The 22,256-nt window shown below is 37.5% G+C and overlaps 1 protein-coding gene across 2 annotated transcripts; it reads right to left on the bottom strand.

Moving 5' to 3' along the window:
• Positions 1 to 972: 972 nt before the first annotated feature.
• scube2 (signal peptide, CUB domain and EGF like domain containing 2) lies at positions 973 to 22,256 on the bottom strand. Of its 2 annotated transcripts, none has more exons than XM_023332565.1 (23): positions 21,997 to 22,256; positions 21,416 to 21,532; positions 21,135 to 21,260; positions 20,743 to 20,877; positions 19,890 to 20,015; positions 19,682 to 19,798; positions 17,845 to 17,934; positions 17,161 to 17,277; positions 16,920 to 17,042; positions 16,581 to 16,697; positions 16,377 to 16,499; positions 15,957 to 16,073; positions 13,960 to 14,049; positions 13,692 to 13,814; positions 13,019 to 13,186; positions 12,509 to 12,715; positions 7,660 to 7,830; positions 5,284 to 5,451; positions 4,694 to 4,855; positions 3,525 to 3,722; positions 3,082 to 3,234; positions 2,312 to 2,391; positions 973 to 2,055 (listed from the first exon to the last, which is right to left on the bottom strand). In XM_023332565.1, the coding sequence occupies exons 1-23, from the start codon at positions 22,082 to 22,084 to the stop codon at positions 1,909 to 1,911; spliced, it is 3,063 nt and encodes a 1,020-aa protein (XP_023188333.1). In that variant the 5' UTR covers positions 22,085 to 22,256; the 3' UTR covers positions 973 to 1,908. The 2 variants fall into 2 exon arrangements, with proteins under 2 accessions (XP_023188333.1, XP_023188335.1); XM_023332567.1 differs by having other exon boundaries at positions 12,509 to 12,712.

The raw sequence follows: 22,256 nt of genomic DNA, 5'->3' as shown, positions 1-22,256 counted from the left end.
AGGGACAACCAATTTTAAATGTCTCTCCATAGTTTAAAAGAAAAAGGATAGGAAAAAAAGAGATGATTAAGGGATTCTTCTGGACATTCACAAAAGGCACAACATGTTGAATCAAATTGAAATCTTTTGTGCAAAAATTCAGCCACTGGGTAAACATTGTGAGAGATTATGAAGTGAGTTTCTTTAACCTTTGGTGAAATCGGCCATTTTACATACTTGGAGAACGCCTTCTTTATAATAGACAGATTGGTTGTTATCAAGATACTATTATTGTAATCATTCAATAATTTAGATTTGAAGGCAGTCACAAGCATAACATTATTGCACTTTCTTGCTCTACTTTTATGGAGAGCCATTTCAGCCAAAATTACTTTAATCTCTTCTTTTGTAATCATAGTAACTATATACACACATTTCTCTACAAAACACGTTTTGTTTTTAAACAAATGTATATACGGTATCTAAAATGTACATTGAGAGCAAAGTACAACTGAGTCAAATCCTCAATGGCAAATAGTTCAATTAAATTCACAATATTTCATGAATCCTAAAGGGAAATTTAATAATTTAATTAATTATGTGAATTATTAGGGAATGTCACATCAAACTAAAAAACAATCCAACAAAGAATTAATTTCAATTTGATCTTTAGGCACTTAAGATAAAGCTCAATCAAATGCTGCCGTTGCCATACACAGGAAATACATAAACAATGAGCGGAAAAAGCAGTCAAAGTCTAAAACATTTGAAAGATTATTAGAAAGCCTGGAGAACTGTTAATTATTATTATGTAAAGGATTGCAAATAAAAAATACATTGCCACTATGTTTTAAATTACCTAGTGGCAATTTAAAACATTTTCACAGCAACTGTATTTATCCCTAGTTGCTTATATTAATCTCACAATAAGTGTTTCACAGTTTGTTAACAAATACATAAATGAATAAAAAAGTTAATCCAGAACGTGAACCATTAAATTTTCAGTCTTTATTTACAGCAAGTTAGATGTACATAGCTATAAAAAATATACATACGTATCATTCAGGACAGGTGAACCGCTCAGCTATATATTACAGGATGTTTCATTTAGTTTTTTCTATCTGCATTATATTTATCATTTACTCTGTTCAGCTGTTAGATCACAATACACTGTTTGGGTATGATCTGTGGAGGTCCTTATATCATGGATGCATAAATCACAGTAGTTATTCAGACACCCTGAAAAACATAACAAATGCCACCAGTCTTTGAAGCTATACGCTATATGTTAGCATTTCACCAAAAATTTTATACACCATATACAAAATATCAATCCAAATAATTGCTTTTGTGATGGGACTACCTCTTTAGTAGTGCTAGTGGTCCCCAAATGTTATTTGTGCTCTATTTGTTCTGGATATTTTTTGTACTTTCTAACTGTGAAAGTAACCTATATTAAAACTAGTTACACACTTTATATACAGTCTCACTGACATTCAATATTTATCTGTTCAGATACCACTCTTGTATTCCTTTATGACCAGATCAGGAAAAGCCCCATAAAGTCACTATGTCACATTAATAAGCAGAATTCCAGTGCAAAGATCTGCAATTTGGATCTCAGTCCTGGATGGTCAATAAGGAGCCATTAAGTCCTTACAGACACATTTCCAAACTAATGGAAGATATCCAGATTCTATTCAGGGATGCCATAGCAGATCAATAATCCATACATCTTCAGAACTCGGTCTTGAAACTTATGGCTAAAGTCCAGTTGCTTAAATTTAGTCCTCTCAATTTGCGATCCGCTCTACTTTGGCCCCGGAACAATAAAAAGAATGACAGAATGGTCTCAGAGGGGCCACTGATACTGTCACCAGTGTCTGACTTGAGTTTGTTGTGAAAAATGTTGTTTGAATGAATGGCCTCTTAAGGGCGAAAGAATCTCATGACTTTCGACCTCACGAAGCGGATGAAGGATTTTGGAAACATTTCTTTTGATTCTTGTGTTGTGTAGTTGAAGTAGTTCTGTGGATGTGCCAGCACGTCAAACAACGCTTTCATGAGCTTCTTGTCCTGACACGAAAATACAAAAGAGAAGATATTATAACAACTTAATCTGAGACAACAGTGTGTTTTATATGTGTTCATTAGAGACAGCTACATTCTTACTGGATTCCATTTAGAGGAAATGTATTTAATTAAATAATACATAGCTTATTTGTGCAAATAAAAACATAATATGGACAAATTAATATACATTTTATATCAATATGCTACTAACTTATATAGATATATAACTATGAATAGGATGAGTGGAAACCACAGATACCTTGAGTATTTCCTGGTGATTCACTGATGCATATAATCTTCCATCTCTCACTATGTCTTCAATCAGTTCCTGGTAATCCTCTGAATAACACATGTAGTAGTAATTAAAAATTTACAATAAAACAAACTTAGATGTGATTTCTTTTCGCCTGCTCAACAATAAACTAAGCACAAAATATTTTATTAAAGTGGTTAGACTTTTGAATGACAGTAATCTGTGAAATATCATTGATCAAAAGTATAAACAGGGTTGTCTTAGTAAAAAAGAAAAAAGCCAAACAATTTCACAAAATGTTTTATTCTATATTTTGTTGGTCCATATAATTTTTTATTCTATCTTTAGCAAAAAGAACTTGATATAGATCGCATAAAATTTCTTTCTATCTTTCTTCAAAAATGGTTGACAAGTTTAATGAAAAGTTGCTTTTCAGTAAAGGCTGCTGAATGTTTGTGGTGTTTATTATCAAATAAAATGAAAGAATAGTGAATAAAAGTTCACACTTTGTGTTCTACATGCTGATTTCTTTCTGGGTTTTTTGTTTGTTTGGTTTCTTATTTACTTTTAACTAATCTTGCCCTAAGAGACTTTAAAACCATTTACAGGTAAAATTTGTGTGATCTTTCAATCACATTCAAAGGTCTGCAGATGGCACTTTGGACACCCCTGATGTAACGCAACCTTTCCATCACTGATCAATTTAAAGGACGATGCGTGTATAAACACGTAATGGCAATAAAAGATTCTTGATTCTTCAAACAGTTTATCCTTACCATCATATGTGACATATAACACCTGGAAACCTTTTGCGCTGTTTCCCTCGTTAGATCTGAACTGTATCCATAGCCTTTTAGAGCGGGATGTGAAGGCAATAGGCCGCTCGTATGTTTGACAAGTCTCATAAGTCGTCACAGAGTTGGGCAGAGCTGTGAGATATAAACAGGAACACACAGGAGAACCTCTTTAAGTAATGCACAGCAGTGGTACTTTAAAATCTGCTAGAATCAAAAAGAGTCCTAAGAGTTTATACTAGACTTACTTCTCAACCAGCAAAACATTTTTTTACAGTTCTTGTCACTTTGATGTTAAGTGAATAAATTTTACTTTATGCACGCTGTCAACACACTCTTAGTTTTGTTTATGATGGCTAAAGTTAATTTGAACAAATCTACAACTGCAGCCTTTCACTTGTTACACACCAACAAATAAAACTTACAGCTTTTTCTCATGACCAAGTAATCTCCACATTCATCCTCAATGGGCAGGTAGATTTCTGGCACAACAATGAGGACCCGGCGTTTAGGCGGTGGGTTGATGGTCCAAGTGCACTCAATGTTGGAGGGATAGTTCCCCGGATAGTTTGGAGACTCGATGTAACCAGAAAACTCCCCCAGTTCTCCACCACATTGCCGGTCTGTTAAGCAACGCACACATACGTGTTAAAAATGATTTTTCCTTTCCTATTTCACAAGATTTGTCTACTGCCAGAGTCGGTCCTTGTTCAAAATGGAATTTGAAACAGATTAGGGAGCTTTGCTGGCCTGGGCATACGAGAACTTTGCAACACTTGTGCATAGCTAATGCAAAACTTCAAAAGTTCAAATATTTGTGCTGCTAGCTCCTTAGTGTCAGCACATAGTGACTTAGTAAATACAGTAGATCTACAGAAAATGATCTTGTTTTTTGATGCTAGATTTTTATTGTTTGCTTACAAAGAAGAGATCCACTCCTCCTAAATCTGTGATTCCTTCCACATAAGAAACTCCCATTTTAACTCCTGGTTAAAAACCTAAATGCATGTGGTTGTCATATATAAATTTACTTTAAAAAAAAAATCATCCTTAAGATTTTTATATCTATAGTCCATTTGTTTTTAGATTAAAATGTTGCTGATTAAGCTTCACATTCTGCCATTAGTTTCAGTGTGCAATGTTGCTTCTTTTCACTTCTTTTGCAGTTTTCTCTTCAATTGAACAATCATAACAGAGGTACAAAAGCTAAAAAATGTGTCAAAGTAAACAAATCTTACAAGAATCTCACATTTGGAATGGAAAAATATATCTGCAAGTATATTTTCTCAGAAAAGCTTTATGGAGTTAATAGGGAAATAAATAAAGAATAAAAAGTAAAAGTATCCCATGTTGGATCTAATCAATGAATACTGTAAAGGGACTGAGATAGTTCTGTAGTAAAGCACATTCTGTCACATGATTTATTCAACTCATCAATGGGTCACTAGTTAACTTCTAAACATGTTATCTGAAATGCAAAGAGCATAAATTATCATTGAATGAATAAATGAATGAGGCCCCAGAAGAAATACTGCGCAGGGCCTCCTTCAACATTTAGCCTGCTCTGACTGGTGAGGTGTATAAACAAACATACTTTTGCACTGCATGATGTTGGTGGAGCCATCAAAGTCAGTGGAGGTGTTTCCAGGACAGGTGACACAGTAGTTCTGTCCAAATTCGCCCTGGTAAGTGCCCGTCGGACAGCGGATGCAGCGGTGTGTGCTGGTGTTGTAGTAATGACCAGGAGAGCACTGGACTGCAGGAGCCAAGGAAAATGACACAAGGTTCAAAATTCATAGAACTATTCACAGTCAAATTGAGTATAATAAACTTGCATGGCAAAAAAGAGCACTTTAATATAAATAGAATAAAAGGCACATCATCCAACAACAAAAAATGACTTTTAGCTAGTGATGCCCCCAGGCAACTGAAGAGGGCAGCAGAGCTCCTACTGGGATGAAGAGAGCTGTGTAGACTGTGTATCTCCATAACTAAGGAGTTGTAGAAGAAAAAAAAAGTTTCAAATCCCAAAAATTGCAGATGTTTTAATTTATTTAATAAGTCTGACAGGTATTCATAAACCTTTCTGCTCCAACTCATCCCTATAAGTCATGAATTTATGTTAGAACTAAACAAGACCAAACATGCGTTAATAGGGGAAAATAGCCCTGATAACTCCCACACCTTTGGTCTCACACTCCTGAAAGGAGACAGCAGCACTGTATTTAGTCACCAGGTTCCCTCCACACAGGAAGCAGGTGGTCCGTCCCACTTCTGGCTGGTAGGTTCCCAGCGGACAGGGAAGGCATGGGACGAAGCCGTCATGAGAGTACTGACCGGGTGGACACTGACCTGGATGCACACACAAAGAAATTTCTGGTTAGAGTAGACTGCTGAAACCGTGGTGACGGTGCAATGTGGTTAGTTGTACGCAAGACTTCAAGCTCTTTAAATGTATATCAATATAATATTTTGGATAAGATATGCCTCTATGGTACAACATGTCTCATCAGCACTTCTCTTTGTAAATCCTAGATGATAAATACAAAATGGGTGTCAGCAGGAATTCCCTGATTGCTCCCCTTGTTTAGTCTGTCCAAGGAGATGGGATCTGAGATTCAACCACAAAGTCGCTGTTGATAAAAGCGATGATAGCTGCTTCGGCTTTTATTCAGGGCTCAAAGAACTTGAAATTCAAACACATCTTTATCACCTGAGTTCAAGCTTCTTTGGGTTTACACAAAGAAGAACATCTGCAGAGGACACAGATCTTTATCATGGCACCAATGCTTCCTGTGAGCACCTCTGATTCACAAAACACTTACTTTGCTCTCTTTGTGACTGTGTGGGTCTTTATCAGCTTTTTCTGTTATTTGTTTAAAGGTAAGACAATAAATCACACTCCTTGGGAATGTAGATACAAACACAGTTGAACATCTCAGATTTGTCTAATAGTTTCCAATAATCTTAAGCAGTTTCTTTTTTTAAAAATTCTGTTCAAATTCACGGTTTGATACTATAGCTTAGATCTGTAAAAAGGGTTATGGCTGATCATTAAACTTAAAAATAAAGGCAATAGGAAATTAGCTTGGCATAAGTGAATGAAAACTTCGCAAATTTGTAATCATTTGCCTCGTATGTATTTAATTTGCATTTGTAAATCTCACAAAACTGTTTATTATTTCTTCAGAAGAATTGTGCACATTATATATTATTCAAAGGACACTGTAGCTTTATTCAAATTTCTGGACCTCCAATAAATATCACAATCAGTTATTAACAATTCTTGAACATTTAGAAGGCTGTAATTATTTTCATATTTTTGTTTCCAGGGAGCCAAAGTTTCTTGCTATCTTTTAAAGTGGTCTCAATCAATAGTTCTCCAGGTTTTCTTTTGTCTTTCTTCTGACTGATTTCCAGTTCTTTTACCTCAACATGACACCATGGTGTGTAGTTTATAATAAACATGAGAAAGAGACAAATGGAGGTCAAACGCAGACATAACAGTTCTAGAATGTAATCCACAGCAATACAGCAAACAGCAATGTTACTCTTGCTGGTAAGCCACCATCTCATTTCATCTATTTAATTTTTATACTTAAAATTAACTCACCATCTGTGATTGAATTGTCAATGCACTATGAGTGCCCCAGAAGTGGCCAATGTATAGGACAAATTAATCAAAACATATTAGATAATGCCATCAGTTTCACTTTCCATTTTAAGCATTTCACATGCTGAGGTGAGTGAATCTTCATCAGCCTTGAAAGCATATAGATGATGCAACCTGATATTAAGCAGTCCTCTTACCATACCACTTCATTCCTCCATATAGCCAAGTATTTTTATCCCCATCCTGCACTTCTTTTGGCATCTTAACAGAAAGGACCTTGAGTCATATTGATGCTATGTTAGAATATTTTTGTTGTTCTGAAAGTGTTTCTTTTTAAAATCCTGGTATACCTTGAAACTGTTAACTGGCCAGTATAACTAGCTAACTCCTGGCTCTTGTGAAGTTGTCTGAAATTTGTAGACACTGTCAACGCTGGGAAATTCCTTGAGTTTACGACTGTTTTTATGTCTGAATTATTTCTAGGATGCAATTACTGGCCTAAAAATCAAAAAACGATTTTAGTGAAAATGTCGCTGGAGAGCGAATGAAAGAAGAAAACTGACAAAAAACAACGGTGAACACACCTCAGAAAGGCCTAAAAAACTAAAATGAAAGTCACTTTGGATGTTAATGTGAAGAAACCTAACCTATTTCTTCACATTAACGTGGGAAAAAAAAAAAATTAGGCTGACTTATTAGCACCTTTTTTCGATTACTTTATACATAACCAATAAAGCAAAATGAATGAAAAAGCCAAATATTTTGAGATTTGTGGAGATTTTTCAACGTGTGCCTGCTGCTGAAACATTTTTTTTACTTATTTTCACTGAGAAATAATTATCTTTAAAAACATTATACACATGTAATAAAACATTTTAATACTAATGATATACAGTATTTTAAAATGATGACAGTAATGTTTATGCCTTCATTCAATTGCATCTCACCTCCGCACTCTGACATGTTTCTAGCTCCAATCACTTTGGTCACCTCTCTCCCGTCAGGTGTGGGACAGATTTCACAGGACATCTGTCCCTCCTCGTCCTGATACGTTCCAGCAGGGCAGGGCACACAGTGTCCCTGATCACCATCGTAGTACGTCCCAGCACTGCAGCTCACTGAAAGAGCAGATCAAAAATACATCAATGTTTTACACAAAATTAAACTAAAACTAAAGCTAGAATAACTCTCAATAACAAAAGGTGATCAAAACAAGTGTCCACCATCTCAAAACACTTAAGACAACAAAAACAGTCTGATGTGTCTGAACTTGTAGTTCACGTAAATGCGCAAACTCTGACATGAAAAAAGGGCAGAAAAACAATGTGATGTGCAGGCGTGAATCAACAAATATCGCACTTTGCCCCCTGGCTGCACATTGTCAAACTGTTCTTACCACAACATAAAGACAACAAATACAGTTGTAAAGCTGAATGACAAGACCAATAAAATAACCCAGAACTCACCATCTCTGAGGTTAATGCAATGAGGCCCAGGTGCGTACTTGAAAAGGATAAATACAATCAAGAGCTTCAAGTGTAATGTTTAAATATTAACACATCAAAGGTGTTCCTCAAAGCTTTATATGACTTTTAGTTCTGTTAAAAATAGTAATAAGATAATATATTATCTTTACCCAGGCCAAACCATTCATCAGATAATTCAAAATGCTAAAAAAAAATTCAGAGATTATTGGAGCCTTAAATCCTGCAGAATCCTGCAGTTGTATAATATGCGCACTAGATGGATCAACCTTTTTATTACTCTCCAAAGATGAATAAACTTGGTAATTTAAGCTTCAAGGCGTTACCTTCCACTGTGTCTCAACTACTAATAGGGACCTTTTCAAGACAGAGAACTAAACAGAATAAGTAGTAGGTGTAAGTCAGTAGAACCTCATTGTGTGATAACATTTAATACAATTATGCTAGTTTCTAGTGCTACCACATAAAAAAATATATTGTATATGTCTGTTAATTGTTTTGATTAAAAGAGAAAAGCATCTACTGCTGCAAAAATTTGAAAAAAAATCTACAGAGCAACACAGTTATACAAGTTGTGTATTGGGGTTTTTTTATTATCTTAATTGTTTTAACTTTAATTTAGCTCTTTACAGCTTGTCCATAGCACGCCAACTCTAGAAATAAAACAGCATTATTTCAACAAGAACCACTGTTTTTTTTTCTAATAACAGCCTATTCTTTTATAGCTGGAAATACTTCCAATCAGCAAAATTTGTCTTTCATAGAAACAAGGGAAAACAGTAGCAGCCGTTTTACAGTCAGCTGGCCAACATTGTAAAGCAACAGGTGGGGGAGGGGCAGTCCTGTCTCACTTTTTCTCTTGTACACCCAGACAAAACAAATGGTCACTCCAGCACTTTCTCTGGAATCTAATTTAGTTGACTTTAAGCCATAGGAACAGAATAACAGAATATTTTGTGGTTTTGAAATCAAAACTTTTTCAACCTACATTTATTTGGCCGATGCTTTAATGATTGTTTGTCATTATTTATTTAGCTTATTGTCAGAAATTATTAAACATACATTGTTTAGCAACACACAACCTGTATCCATTAGGAAATCGATAGTGATGTTCTTTAACACTCAAAACAATGTTAACCTCTATGATTGTATATTATCCACAACACACTGAACTACGTACATCATTTTTTGATGTTTTTATAATCAAGCTCTTCTGTCAGAAAATGGAGAACTATGAGAAAATAACACAAATAAATCCCACAGTTTTAACTTGTGATAGATCAAAAACAGATCTGTAATATACTGCTCAAAAAAATAAAGGGAACACTCAAATAACACATCCTAGATCTGAATGAAAGAAATATTCTCATGAATACTTTGTTCTGTACAAAGTTCCATTTGCACAACAGCAGGTGACATTGATTGTCAATCAGTGTTGCTTCCTAAGTGGACAGTTTGATTTCACAGAAGTTTGATTTACTTGGAGTTATATTGTGTTGTTTAAGTGTTCCCTTTATTTTTTTGAGCAGTGTATTTGCAACCTGACTGCATACAAGATAAAGTCTTTAATCATTTATGTAATAATCTGGACTACAGACTCATGTTTTGGACTCCCAGTGAAATAAAAACAGGTATTGCTTTTAAAGAAAAGCTAAATATTTATATTCTATACTTTTTATATCTATTCATGAAATTAACATTATTCCTTATATTTAGATATGTAAGGATTTATAGGGATTTAATTTACACATATTTTTTACAGATAATTTATGCTTAATGTGAGTACAGATTAAGCTTACAAATAAAGCTTTTTGATATGTGCAATTAGAAAAGCATGTAATGGTGCTTCTTGTAATGCAGGTTCACCAAAAAAAGGGCTGCCTACCTTTAAAATCGGTTTATGTAAAATTCAAAACACACATCATAAATGAACATAGATTATGTACAAAGTGTCCAAATCTATTTGTTCAAAGGCCTTTAAAAAAAGACCAGTTTAAATCAGCCATGAAACTAAGAGCACCAGTCTCTTCAAAACCACCTTCTTAATGCTTGATACAACAAAGATTTTGCCAAGCATTAAGGGGAAACTTTTAATGCTAGTATAAACACCCTCACCTCTTTTAAAAGCCAACCTAGCGGAAAATCAAAGGGGGGGTTTTCCCTCTTACCTCACAAAAGTGCAAAGGCTTGATTACAGGGACGAAAATACTTTTTTTGCTTCAGTTCCTCCCCCTCAGAGCAATGCCTTTAATTAATTTGGGAATTACTGTGTCTGTTTGATAGTTTAAAGAACTTGACTTAAAAATAAAAAAAAAACAAAACAAAAAGAACGAGCTGATCTCAAACAAGAATAAATCAACCAAATCCCTCAGTCTGTGGTGATAAACATGCCCTAGAGATGCAGCCTTTAAAGCTGCAGGAAGGCTCAGCACACTGCAGCTTGAGTGGAGCTTCATTATACTCAACAAAGTGTTGGATTTTCCTCTAAAAGGGGGAAAATGTAATTCTATCAAGAGCAGTTCATTTTTGAGGGCCATTGTTTACTCTGAAAGACCATGAGGAGCCCATCACTGCATTGTCCTCTAACAGCTTTTATTTGACAGAGGGAAACAGTGAGGGAAGAGGAGAGAGTTGGGGTGAAAAAGAGAGGGAGAGAAAAAAAAACCTTGAAGCCTTTCAAATGCAAAGAACACCTCTATAGAGTCCTCGAATTGATGGCCCTCAAAGAGGTTTAAAAGACCTTTCACCTCTATTCAAGGCCCTGCTTCTTGCCCACTTGATGACATAGGAAAACACCGCGGTATCACAGCGGTGAGGAGCTGAACCCAATAAAAGGGGTCAGATTTTCTGAATCCCCCCCCATTCGACTTGGCCCAATCGCTGCTCGCGCCCATCGAGCTGAGGCCCAAACAGCTGATGCTAATTGATTCCCATGGTGCGGCTGAAGTCAGCTCTTTTTAGCAGTTTAGTGGCTGGGGGTCATCCAAAGTGGCCCCAGCTGGGAGGGAGGGGTTGTTGATGATGGGCTGCCCAAGACTCAAACTGCCAGCTTGGATCACCAGCACTTCCTAAACACCTCAGTCATCTCATTTAATAATCCTTTCATGTCTTTAAGAGAATAGGAAAAAAAATTGTTGCAATTTACTGAAAATCATGAATAATGCAGACTTATACTTGGATTTAATAATGTGGCTAAATTCTTATACTTCCTTACTAAACACACAATCCTCTGTTATATAAGCTAAAGTGAAACCAGAGGAATCAACACAATTTTCTGTCCAAATTCACAGAAGCCTGTATTGTTTTTTTTCTCTAAGGAGCGAGCCCCAAATGTGTTTTTTTTTTTTTACTCAATGGAGCGGCCAAACTGAAAAAGAATGAACTGCACTCTGCGCTAAGCCAGTGTGGGAGGTGGGGGAAGGAGGGAAAAATATAGCTCTTTTAAAAAGCTGGAGGTTAAGAAGAATGCCTCTCTGAACCCCTCCACTCCCCCTTTCCCAAATTACATGCCTACACCCCTTCCATGGCCAATGGACTGCTTAATGTCGATCTGAAAGTGTTGGCAGGGGACATTAGACATCAAGATGTTTAATGTATGTTGAACAGGAGCAGTACAGACTCAAATCAAGTCTCAACAAGGAATCTAAAAATAGAAGAAAGTCGCAAAGTCTCAAATGCCTTTGGAGACTTTTTTTTTCAGATTTAGTCAAGATCTAGGATTGCATTACTCGTGGTCCAAATCTTGCACAAAGCAAGATCTGTCTGAATAAATATTTAGAAGACAGGCACTACTTTCCCCAGAAGATGTTTCAGCAGCAAACTAACTCACTGTGAGGCCAAAAAACAGGGGCGTACAGTAACACCAGCCAGGAAAAACACAATCCAGCTCCCGACTCGCCTTCTGACAGCATGCGGTCGCGTTTAACCAACGTTTCCTCCATCGTAGGTTGTATATAAAACCCAACCGAGAGGCGCAACAGCTACCAGGAGAGCTGTCCTGAGGAGAGATGCTGGAAGATCTCACAGACTTTGGAGCCCCAACAACAGCTCCTCTGTACTTCCACAAAAACCCGCTCGCACCACTGTGCTCCAGCTCGCTCATTACAACATGTCTGCAAACCAAATATGGCACTCATCTGGCAAACACCTGCACCAAATCCAATCATTAAGCCAACTTTCTAAATATATCTCCCCCCATATGAGCCACCTCTGTTACTGTCTACTGTGTGCATGCATAGCAGTTACTCTGAGTCAATACTGTAAGTCTGATGTTTTAAAATGTTTCTGTTCTCAATAAAAATATCCAACTCACCACATTTTCTGCCCACCAACACTTGTCCCGCCAGGCAGTGTCCCGGCAGTTCCACCAGTTGACGCTGACTCCTGGACAGGTCATAGTCGGCTCCGGCAAAGTGAAGGTGGAACTGCTCCCGGTTGATGGACTTCCTCAGCGTCCTGATGGTCTTCCTCAGTCTCTTTTCTGAGCGTCGACGCACACAGTTCAGGTCGCAACTCTCTGCTGAGAGAAGCACTTGATACCACGTTTGTTTGCAGAAAACAAAATCCTGAAAACCTACAATACTTGGATTTTCATGTCATGCTTCGCTCACATAAACATCCAGAGATGCCAAAACAACAATGAAGGAAGCCAAACAGAAAGCCCCTAACTTACAGCCCTTGCACCTAGAGCCAAGCCAAAACAGGAGATACTTTAAGAGCTTTGGGTCTATTTAGTGACAAGACAGCAGCGGAAGGGAGTCAGACACAGAATAAGAAGAAAAGGTTGCACGCAGGGAGGCAGGCAGGAAGCAGAGAGACCAACCTGTTACCTCCTCAAGGTTAACATCCAGCTCAAACTCAGCTGTGATAGCGAAGCCATCGTCCTCAACAGCTTTCCTGCTGTGGCGGCTGCGTGTTCGCTGGCCCAATGAGGTGCAGTGAAGTCTTACGTAGCTGAACTGGACATTTTCGGTAAAAAGAAAGCTGCAATCTGTGAACATGGGCAACATGTTAAAATCAACTTTGCAGTAGATGGTTAAATCTTCACAATAACCTTGAGTAGGAACTGAGATGTCACTGAAATATGCATCTGAAACAATTGAGCTTCCTTTCAGTAGACAAACGCTGTAAAAAAGATTGAACCCCTTTCAGAGAGGCCAAATAATCCAACAATCAAGGAGGTATTTGATTGATGGCTGGGTCAAACACAACTAAAAGGCTTGCAATGGCTAATTACATCCTCCCCTGTCACTGCCAGACAAAGTGCAGCTCCGAGACATTCAAAAACACCCCAAACCACATCACTTTCACCACAAACGTCTTTCACATTTGCCCTCGGTTTCTGGTTTCTTTGAAGCAGCTTTCAGGTCTGCTTTATCTTCTTTAGATGCTGGCAGTTCTCACTAAACCCTAAATGTTTTAACCAGCAGCAAATAAAAGAGTCATGTCTATCTGTCATCTTGTGTTTGGAGAGGCTGCTGGGCCAATCTTTGTACCTGAGTGAGCTGAGCTGAAGCTCTCCCACAGTTTCTCCTGACTTCGTTTGAGGTTGCACTTGGCAGTGCCAGACTTGAAAGTGGCTGTGGTTTTAATTCGGTGCACTCCGGCCTTTGCTGGGCCTAATGGGCAGAGCAACAGGAAACCTTGTCATTCTGATGTATTTATACGTCTCCAAAAACAACAGACACAAGCACAGCATTAACCTGTCCTCAGGTTAATGCTTTGTGTGACCAAGCAGAAAGATCTGTGAGGTTTTGTACTTGCCCAAGCAATGAGAGCCACTGTTGCTCTTTTGTATGCCAGCCAAGCAGGGCAGAGGCATTCCACAGGTCACCGTGTAGGAATCCTCCGTCCCTGAAAACACACAAGGGAGCATGACACACAGGCCGAGGCTGACAAAAGTCAGGGCCACAAAAGCCGAGCCAAAGAGCAAAGAGGAAGCATGTAGGAACACGACGAGTCCTCTCCGTAGACTAAAGCTGACAACTGTTCACACAGCTAGATCTAAAACAGCTCAACTTAAGCCCCTTTTCAGACCTGAGATTCACAACACTGATGGCTTCATCAATCAGTTAAAGCTATGCCATTCAATCACTTTTATGTTCATGTTTCCTATGGCTTCATCAGCGCTTACTCACGACAGTGATGGAGACGGCAGCGGTATGGATGTGATTTTGGTTGCAGAATGTTTGCCAAAAGTCTGACAAAGATCGAGTTTACATACAACAGCATTTTATGTTGCCACAACAGTTCAGATTATCCGATCAAACGTTTAGCTTTTGTCAAATGTCCTGATGGTGGATGGCCGTGGATCAGAATATTTAGTTTTCTACATATTTTAGCCTCCTGAACACCTGGTATAATAAAAGACTCAGAAAGATTACTTATATTTGAGAACTTGGTTATACAGAAATCAAATCTAAATATGTATGTAAACACTGTTTAAAAGTAGTTAAATGTAATATTTTATAAATAATTCTCATATCTTGTCTATGAACCCTCAGAAAATTATGAATGTTTCATAAGTAGTTTTCACCTTGAAACTTCCCCATGGATGCCAGTTTTTTCCTATCTCTTTATATGTGTTGAATTATCAACACTGACCTTAAACAGGGATTTAGATGTTGTTGTGAGTTAGGGTTTTTTCATACGCTGTCAAATGCACTCTTAATGTTTATAGACTAGCCACCTTTTCCAGACTGATTGAAGTCAATGTCTTTATTTCTAATATGTTCTTGAATGTCTTTAAATCAGACCATCATGTGTTGCTTTTTGAGCTCTTTTAGCTCATGTTGTCAGAATGGTCCTATTAATGTAGTGCCAGTTTAGTTTGGACAGTTTTATTCCTTAATAACTTAAATCCACATTTGGAAAGTGTTTTTTTTTTTTTACATTTACCCAGGTAATCTCTATCTGATGTTAAAATTAGAGTTTATTTTTCAAACAAATACTACAAACGATAAATAAGTTTATGGACATTACATAGACAACAAGACAAGGACAAAATTCCCAGGATTCAGAAATAAAATGACATTTCAAAATATAAGAAGATAAATTTCTATTGAAGCCATGTAAAATAGGACAACACAATGAGTGATAATTAAATTTAGACTGGGTATTAGCATCTAATTTATTGAAAATATAACAACAATAATAATAATGTGACAAAATTTTGCACTTGGTGAGCAAATGTGTCAATTTCAGCTTCATTAGGATCAAATGATTTGTTGCTATTTTGTACTTGTGAGTCATTCAGACCCAAATAGCAAAGGGCAAACCCAAAGCATTACAATCCCCACTAGAACAGCTTCCAGAATCTCAGGAGAGAGCTTGTTTAATTGGGAGTCACCATTTGTTCCACTTTTTATTTTAATTGGTGACTATAAGACATTTCAGTACCTATAAATTGAACACACAATTCATATTGACACTTGGTAATTAATTAGATCTGGATTAGATTTTTTTTAAAGAAACTAGAACAGACATACTATACTCAATGAGTTAGTTTATAAAATTATATATTTAAAACCTTAAAACTTATCACAGAACTTTAGGCTGTCTAAAATATACAATTTATCTAAATTGTGATCAAATAAATGGGATGGAGGCATGCATCTGTGTAGCAACCTAACAAGGATGCTTGTACTTTCATCTTTAAATCTCAACTGTTTTAACTAGACAAGAACAAAGAGAATATGGATCTGAAAGTGAAAGTAAATAATATAAACAGCAGAAAAGAAAAGACATCTGGCTCAACTCACCGCTGCTGATATGAACTTGAGACTGGCAGTTCAGAAAGCAGCGATCCCCTCCGTGCTGCTTACTACAGTTCAAGGTAGGCTTAGAGGGGGGGTTTGCAGGTGTTAAACCCTCAGCCTCTGGATAAAGACCACAACAAAACTCAAAGGTAAAAAAGAATGTGTTTGATCGCAACAAAGAAGACAAGAGACGGGAAAAAAAACTCCATACAAACCCATGCGAGCATGTTTGCAATTCTGATGTTTTTTACTCACGCGTGAGAAAAAACAAAAGACAGAAAAGCAAAGAGAAAAAAAGAGAAACATTTCAAAGTATCTCCTGTTTTTGTCCCCACATTGCCTTCCAAATTATTTCACATGTAATCACAGTGAAAAAGCAAACAATATATACATATGTAAATATATAGAGAGGCATTGACTTACTGACGCAGTCCTTTTTGTTCCAGTGTAGCTTATAGCCAGGACGACAAAAACACTCAAATCCACCCACAGTGTTCTCACATTCATGCTCACAGCCACCGTTGTTTACACTGCATTCATTCACATCTGGGGTGAAAAAGCAAACACATTTTCAAAAATTACTCTGTGCAGCCTTTTTGAATGCTTCACCAGAGAGGTTTATCTCACCTCCACAGTGGGCCAGTCCATACAAGGTGTAGCCTTTGTTGCACAGACACTGAAAACCACCAGGGGAGTTCACACATGTGTGATCGCATGTGCGCTCAAAATAACACTCATCTATATCTGTAATCAAACACAGATGATATAATAGCAGGGCAGTCAGTCATAGCCGTCACCACGAGGCATTTTACTCTGTTATCCATTGAAATTATGTGACAAATGAACAATACCAAATAAGTTGAAAACATTCATCTCAATGGGAGGAATATGGGGGGAATATGCAGTTACATAGTATCAGGGTAATTTTTTTCCCCTATTTATTACCAATGTAATAACAATTATTACCCTGACAAGAGCGCTCATCTGACAGCAACTTAAATCCTTTCCTGCAGTTGCATTCAAAGCTGCCAACAGTGTTTTTGCAGAAGTGTTCGCAGCTGCCGTTGTGACTCTCGCACTCATCGATATCTGTGAGGAAGGAGTTTCTAATCAAATTTCCAGGGAAAAAGGAATCTTTCACAGACATACCAAATCAGTGTGCTGCTACACTTTATGAAAGGTGTGGTTATGGACCGGTCAGTCTGACCTTTGCATGATTTTCCATCTAGCTGAAGTGTGAAGCCGTCAGGGCAGCTGCAGCGCACGCCAGTGGATGTGTCCTTACAGGTTGAGTCGCAGCCCCCATTGTTCAGCGCGCAGGTTTCTAAAAATTACAACCCAAATGTGTGACTGTCAGCTGACGGTGGTGCTTTGCTTCTCATAGACAGAAAACACATCAATACATGCACAAAAACCTGGTTTTCTGACATGTGTCACCTTAAAACATGTAGAACGTTCAGATTTATAACTGATTTTGAATTTCTGTCTAAATAAATTGATCCTTAAAAAGTGATTAGTGCAGTGCAGATTTGTGCCTTTTAACGAGACTACAGCTCTGATAACCAGTGCATAGCATTTTTCAAGATAAAATGCTGAAAAGCTGCAATGTTTTTACACGCTTTCTAAAAGACTGAATCACACAACTGATGAATATAAACTCAGTCAGAAAATATTCAAATGCCACCCTAGTCAAATAGAAGGAAAATGTGAAATTTACCACACTGTCACAAGTGCATATATTACAGGAGAGAGACTTGAGGTGGAACAGCGAGCATGCAGTCATTTCACAGTTTGCTTAAAGGACTGAGGAATGTATCGGTGTTCTAGACATTACTCGTCTTCCCGCCCATGCCAGTTCAAGCTGTCATCCTGTGAAGGGTGTAACTGTTACCCATTGACAATCTTCTCTTGACGCGTTTATCCGCCTCAGTGGAGGACGTGGCATTGTGGTCCGAGGACTCAGTGGTGGCTTCATCTCGCTCTGTGACACACAGAAAACCAGTTAAATTTAGATTTATATTTTAACACAACCATGCAACCTGACCAGTAACTTCAATTCTAGGAGTTTGTGTTACTTCAAAGAAACCAGAGCCATTTTGGGATACTCTGCTTGTAATGGCTTAGTGTATGTCAAATATTACAGCAGATAAGGATCTGCAGAAAAGACGACATTTACACGCCTGGACCTCACACGCACTGCTGCTGGAAGTATAGAGATAACCCTTTAACCCATCATCTTGCAGATGATTCTTATCTGTCCAATCCATTGTGTAGAAGAATGAGTAAGAGCAAAACCTACAATGTTTTCAAAACATTCATCAAGATACCCTGCAATGTATAAAGGGAAACAAAAACACCCAATTTTGTTATATTCATAACAGAAACGATTTTTCTGATTGTGAAACTTGTTGGAATGCTATTGGTAAAAACAGGATAATTCAGTTCTTCAATGACTTACATTTATTAACTCTAATAGTTAAAAAAAACATATTCCCCTTTAAATTTACTCAATGGCATAGTTTGTTTAGTTTAAAATATGCTGCATGTTTCCTCTGACCTTGGGGGGATTTTACTTATGCTTGTAGGAGTAAAACTGCTGTGAAATAATCAGATGGATGTTGCTCTCGTTTCTCTCTTCCTGCTTCCATTCCTTAAAATTACACATTTCCAAAAACACTTAGAATGGATTTAAACATGTTTTAAAGTATAACAGCTATGTAGAAGTGATTTACTTTATTTTCTGTCCCCAAACACAAACGCACTAGTAACACATCTTCACAAAGTTTGGAGTGATATTACTTACGTTTTAGAGCATAAGTATTGTGAGCGAGTAAAATGTTACATTCTCCATGTTCTGTCTCTCTGATTACAGACGTGAGTAAATGTGGAGGTTGGTGTTTGAACTCACGTAACTTCTTTTAGTAACAGATTTTCCCAACTTTGAAGTATTTTGACTAACGTTTTAGAGTGTAAGCGATGTCACAGAATAATAAGTAAGAAACTTCATGTTCTCTTTTAGCGACCACAGATGGGAATAAATGTTTAACTTTTTGATTAATTTCTTCAACGTCTCTCAGTTACATATTTTCATAAAGTTTGGTGTGATTTTACTTACTTTTAAAATGTGACTGCTATGAAACAATTTAAACTCTTGGTCTGATTTCAGATTTTTTTTTTGTCCCATTATAGGGCTTTTTGTCAGGGCCATATGATATTCATAAATCATGATATTATTGCCAAATATTGTGAGAAGGGTGTTAATTGTGATAATTCCATGTTTTTTCTTGACTTATTTCCTTTATATCTATCATATCTATCTTTCCAACTCTTTCCGTTCTTTTAAGAATATTAGCCGCTATGATCTATCTCAGGTATGGACAACTACTACAGTGAGCCCCATCCAACATGGTCATCATAAGTGCAAGATGTAAAATTTCTAATACATATACACCTATTTTGTATAATTAATAAATGCATAATTCTAAATAGTAGATATTACAACTGCACACAATGATATTGCGATAATATACTTTGCAGCCATACATGTTCTTCAGCTGACTGAATGCTGTCAATCAAAATATATTAACTATAATCTTTACTTTTCAAGTGTACTAGTGAATTTAAGTTTTAAAAAGGAAAGTGACACAATATCAAAGTGTATAAATATTAATCTTCTTTAATTGAGAAGTTAATTTTTACATCATTTCCTGTTTTACACAGATGCTTACCCACACAAGTCTTCTTGTCAGGCTGTAAGGTGTACCTAACGTGGCACCTGCAGAAGGGGCCGTCCTCTGTGTCCTCACAGGTGTGCTGGCAGCCTCCGTTGCCGTGGTTACAGGTTACTGCAGAGCAAACGACAGTCGGATACAAGGCAAATCATCGGGGTATTTGCGAGCATTACTTTGGGAGTAGCGCCACGGTGGCTTGACTCACAAATACAGTCTCTCTGGTTCCTGGCCAGCTCAAAGCCTGGACGACACTCGCAGGCCACACCTCCTCTGTGACTCTCCTTGCAGATGTGGGCGCAGCCATGCTCCTTGTTCATACAGTTGAGGCCCTCTGGGATAGAAAGTGGGAGAGAGGTACACAATGAAACTCTCCTGCAGTGACTGACCAGCTAAACACAAAGGCACACATACTGAGAGATTAGTCCAGCATCCTCAAAGACATCAATTGTTCTCATGCCTTGCACAATCCAAAAACATCCAACACTGGGATATTTTTATCACCCTTGTGGAGAAAAAGGGAAATTTCTGCAAGTCTCTTTGCATGAAAAGAAAACACAGCAAGCTGTTCCTCTGCATACAACCCACTTGATGCTGCTTTGAGCCTGAAGCTGAGAGGAGGTGCGGCGCCATTTATATAGATGGGTCACAGCTGAGTGGTCAGGTCTGCAGGATTTATAAAGCCTGTCAAGACCCAATGGAGTGGAAAGTACTTGCATTTAAGTTGACTCCAGTCAAGATGACAAAACAAAGGCACTTCTGACTAATCTGTGACACAGACCACATAAGCCAGAGTGTTGCAGTTATTAACTTATTTTGTTCTCTGGGACACAGAGGATATTTTCCCACAGCTTGTTGCTGCTGCACATAAAAAAAAAACCCAAAGCTATGAAGAGACAGCTTGAATCTGTCACTCCTCCTTACGTCAACTATCTATCACAGGAGCAGAAAAGTTTATTCTCCTGGTAAAACCTAAAAGGGTCTGTCAATACACTTTTAAATTCAAAACCTGAGCTGTAAATGAGCCAAGATGGGACACATTGTTCACAATGTAAACTCACCAATGGAGCGGTGGATGCACGTGTGCTGGTTGTCGCTGAGGAAGAAGCCCTCTTTGCAGCGGCACTCGTAGCTGCCCACAGTGTTGACACAAGTGTGCTGGCACCCACCATTGTTGAACATGCATTCATCCACATCTATGGGACAAGGGCAAGGCTGCATTCAAAAACACTTTACAGTCTTCCTGGAGATAATTTGTCCTCATCACTCATTTTCCCCCTTCATATAAATCATGTTTGGTGTTATAAACACTACAGATGAGGCTAATACTTTTTACATGACTGCGTGAAACTTCAAACACAACCCACACAAACATGGATTCCTCAGAGATCAGATTAGATGAGCCAGAGCTCCCTGACAGAGAGTTCCCTCTGAAGCTTAGAGTGAATCCTACCCAGACAGTTGTGTCCATCGTTGGCCAAATTGAATCCATCATAGCAAGTGCAGCGATAGTTGCCTGGTATGTTGGTGCACTCATGTACACAACCACCATTGTACTCCAGGTCACATTCATCAATATCTGAGGAGTAAACACCACATGAATATATGTTTACCTGCTGGTCAAAGGGAGTAAGATTTGAGTCAGTGAACAACAGTGAAGAGGCATGCATAGATATCAATAAAATGACAACACAGGAGTCAATGAATACAGTTCTCAAAGTATTGAGAACTTACCTTCGCAGTGTTTCCCATCTCCTTTAAAGCCTCCTTTACATGTGCACTTATATGAGCCTTGAATAGTCTGACAAATAGCATCTATGTGACAGCCATCACTTCCTTCTGCGCAGGGATCTGTTCAGATTTATCAACACACGTGGGAAACATGCCAGTATGTCATTAATAACAGCCTAAAGGCTCTTTTATGTTTAAATTATTAACTGAAATGAGAAAGTGAGGAAATGAATTAATACAAAAAAGTTAATACCAGTTACACTATCTAAAATCTAAGTAGTATTATGGGAATAAAATCCCATAAAACTATATATATATATATATATATATATATATATATATATATATATATATATATATATATATATTATATTTTTACGCACGCCGTATATATATATATATATATATATATATATATATATATATATATATATATATATATATATATATATATATATATATATATATATATATATATATATATATATATATATATATATATACGGCGTGCGTAAAAAGTCGCATTCCACTCGGCTGAAAAAACAAAAACTCATAACACATGCAAACACTCACTACAGTCCCACCTCGAGTCTCTGGAAGCGCTATGCTTTGACGACTATTTAACAAGAGCAAAAACAAACAAAAGTTTCTCGCAGCACAAATAGCTCCCATGGTGATATGGTCCAAGTTTTAGAGGTCTTCTCAAAAGGACGCGGGCGCACTGAAGTCGTGACGGAGCGTCCGCCTCATTTTCATTCTCGCCTGTCAATCCGCTTCACAAACGGGCTTTAGAAAAGAGAAAGGAGAGAGTGACTGAAAGTACGAGAGAGAGAGAGCTAGAGAG

Source organism: Xiphophorus maculatus, chromosome 4 (assembly GCF_002775205.1).
Source record: "Xiphophorus maculatus strain JP 163 A chromosome 4, X_maculatus-5.0-male, whole genome shotgun sequence".
Lineage (NCBI taxonomy): Eukaryota > Metazoa > Chordata > Actinopteri > Cyprinodontiformes > Poeciliidae > Xiphophorus > Xiphophorus maculatus.
The sequence above is the reverse complement of the archived record's forward strand: the minus strand, read 5'-3'. Positions and strand labels throughout refer to the sequence as shown.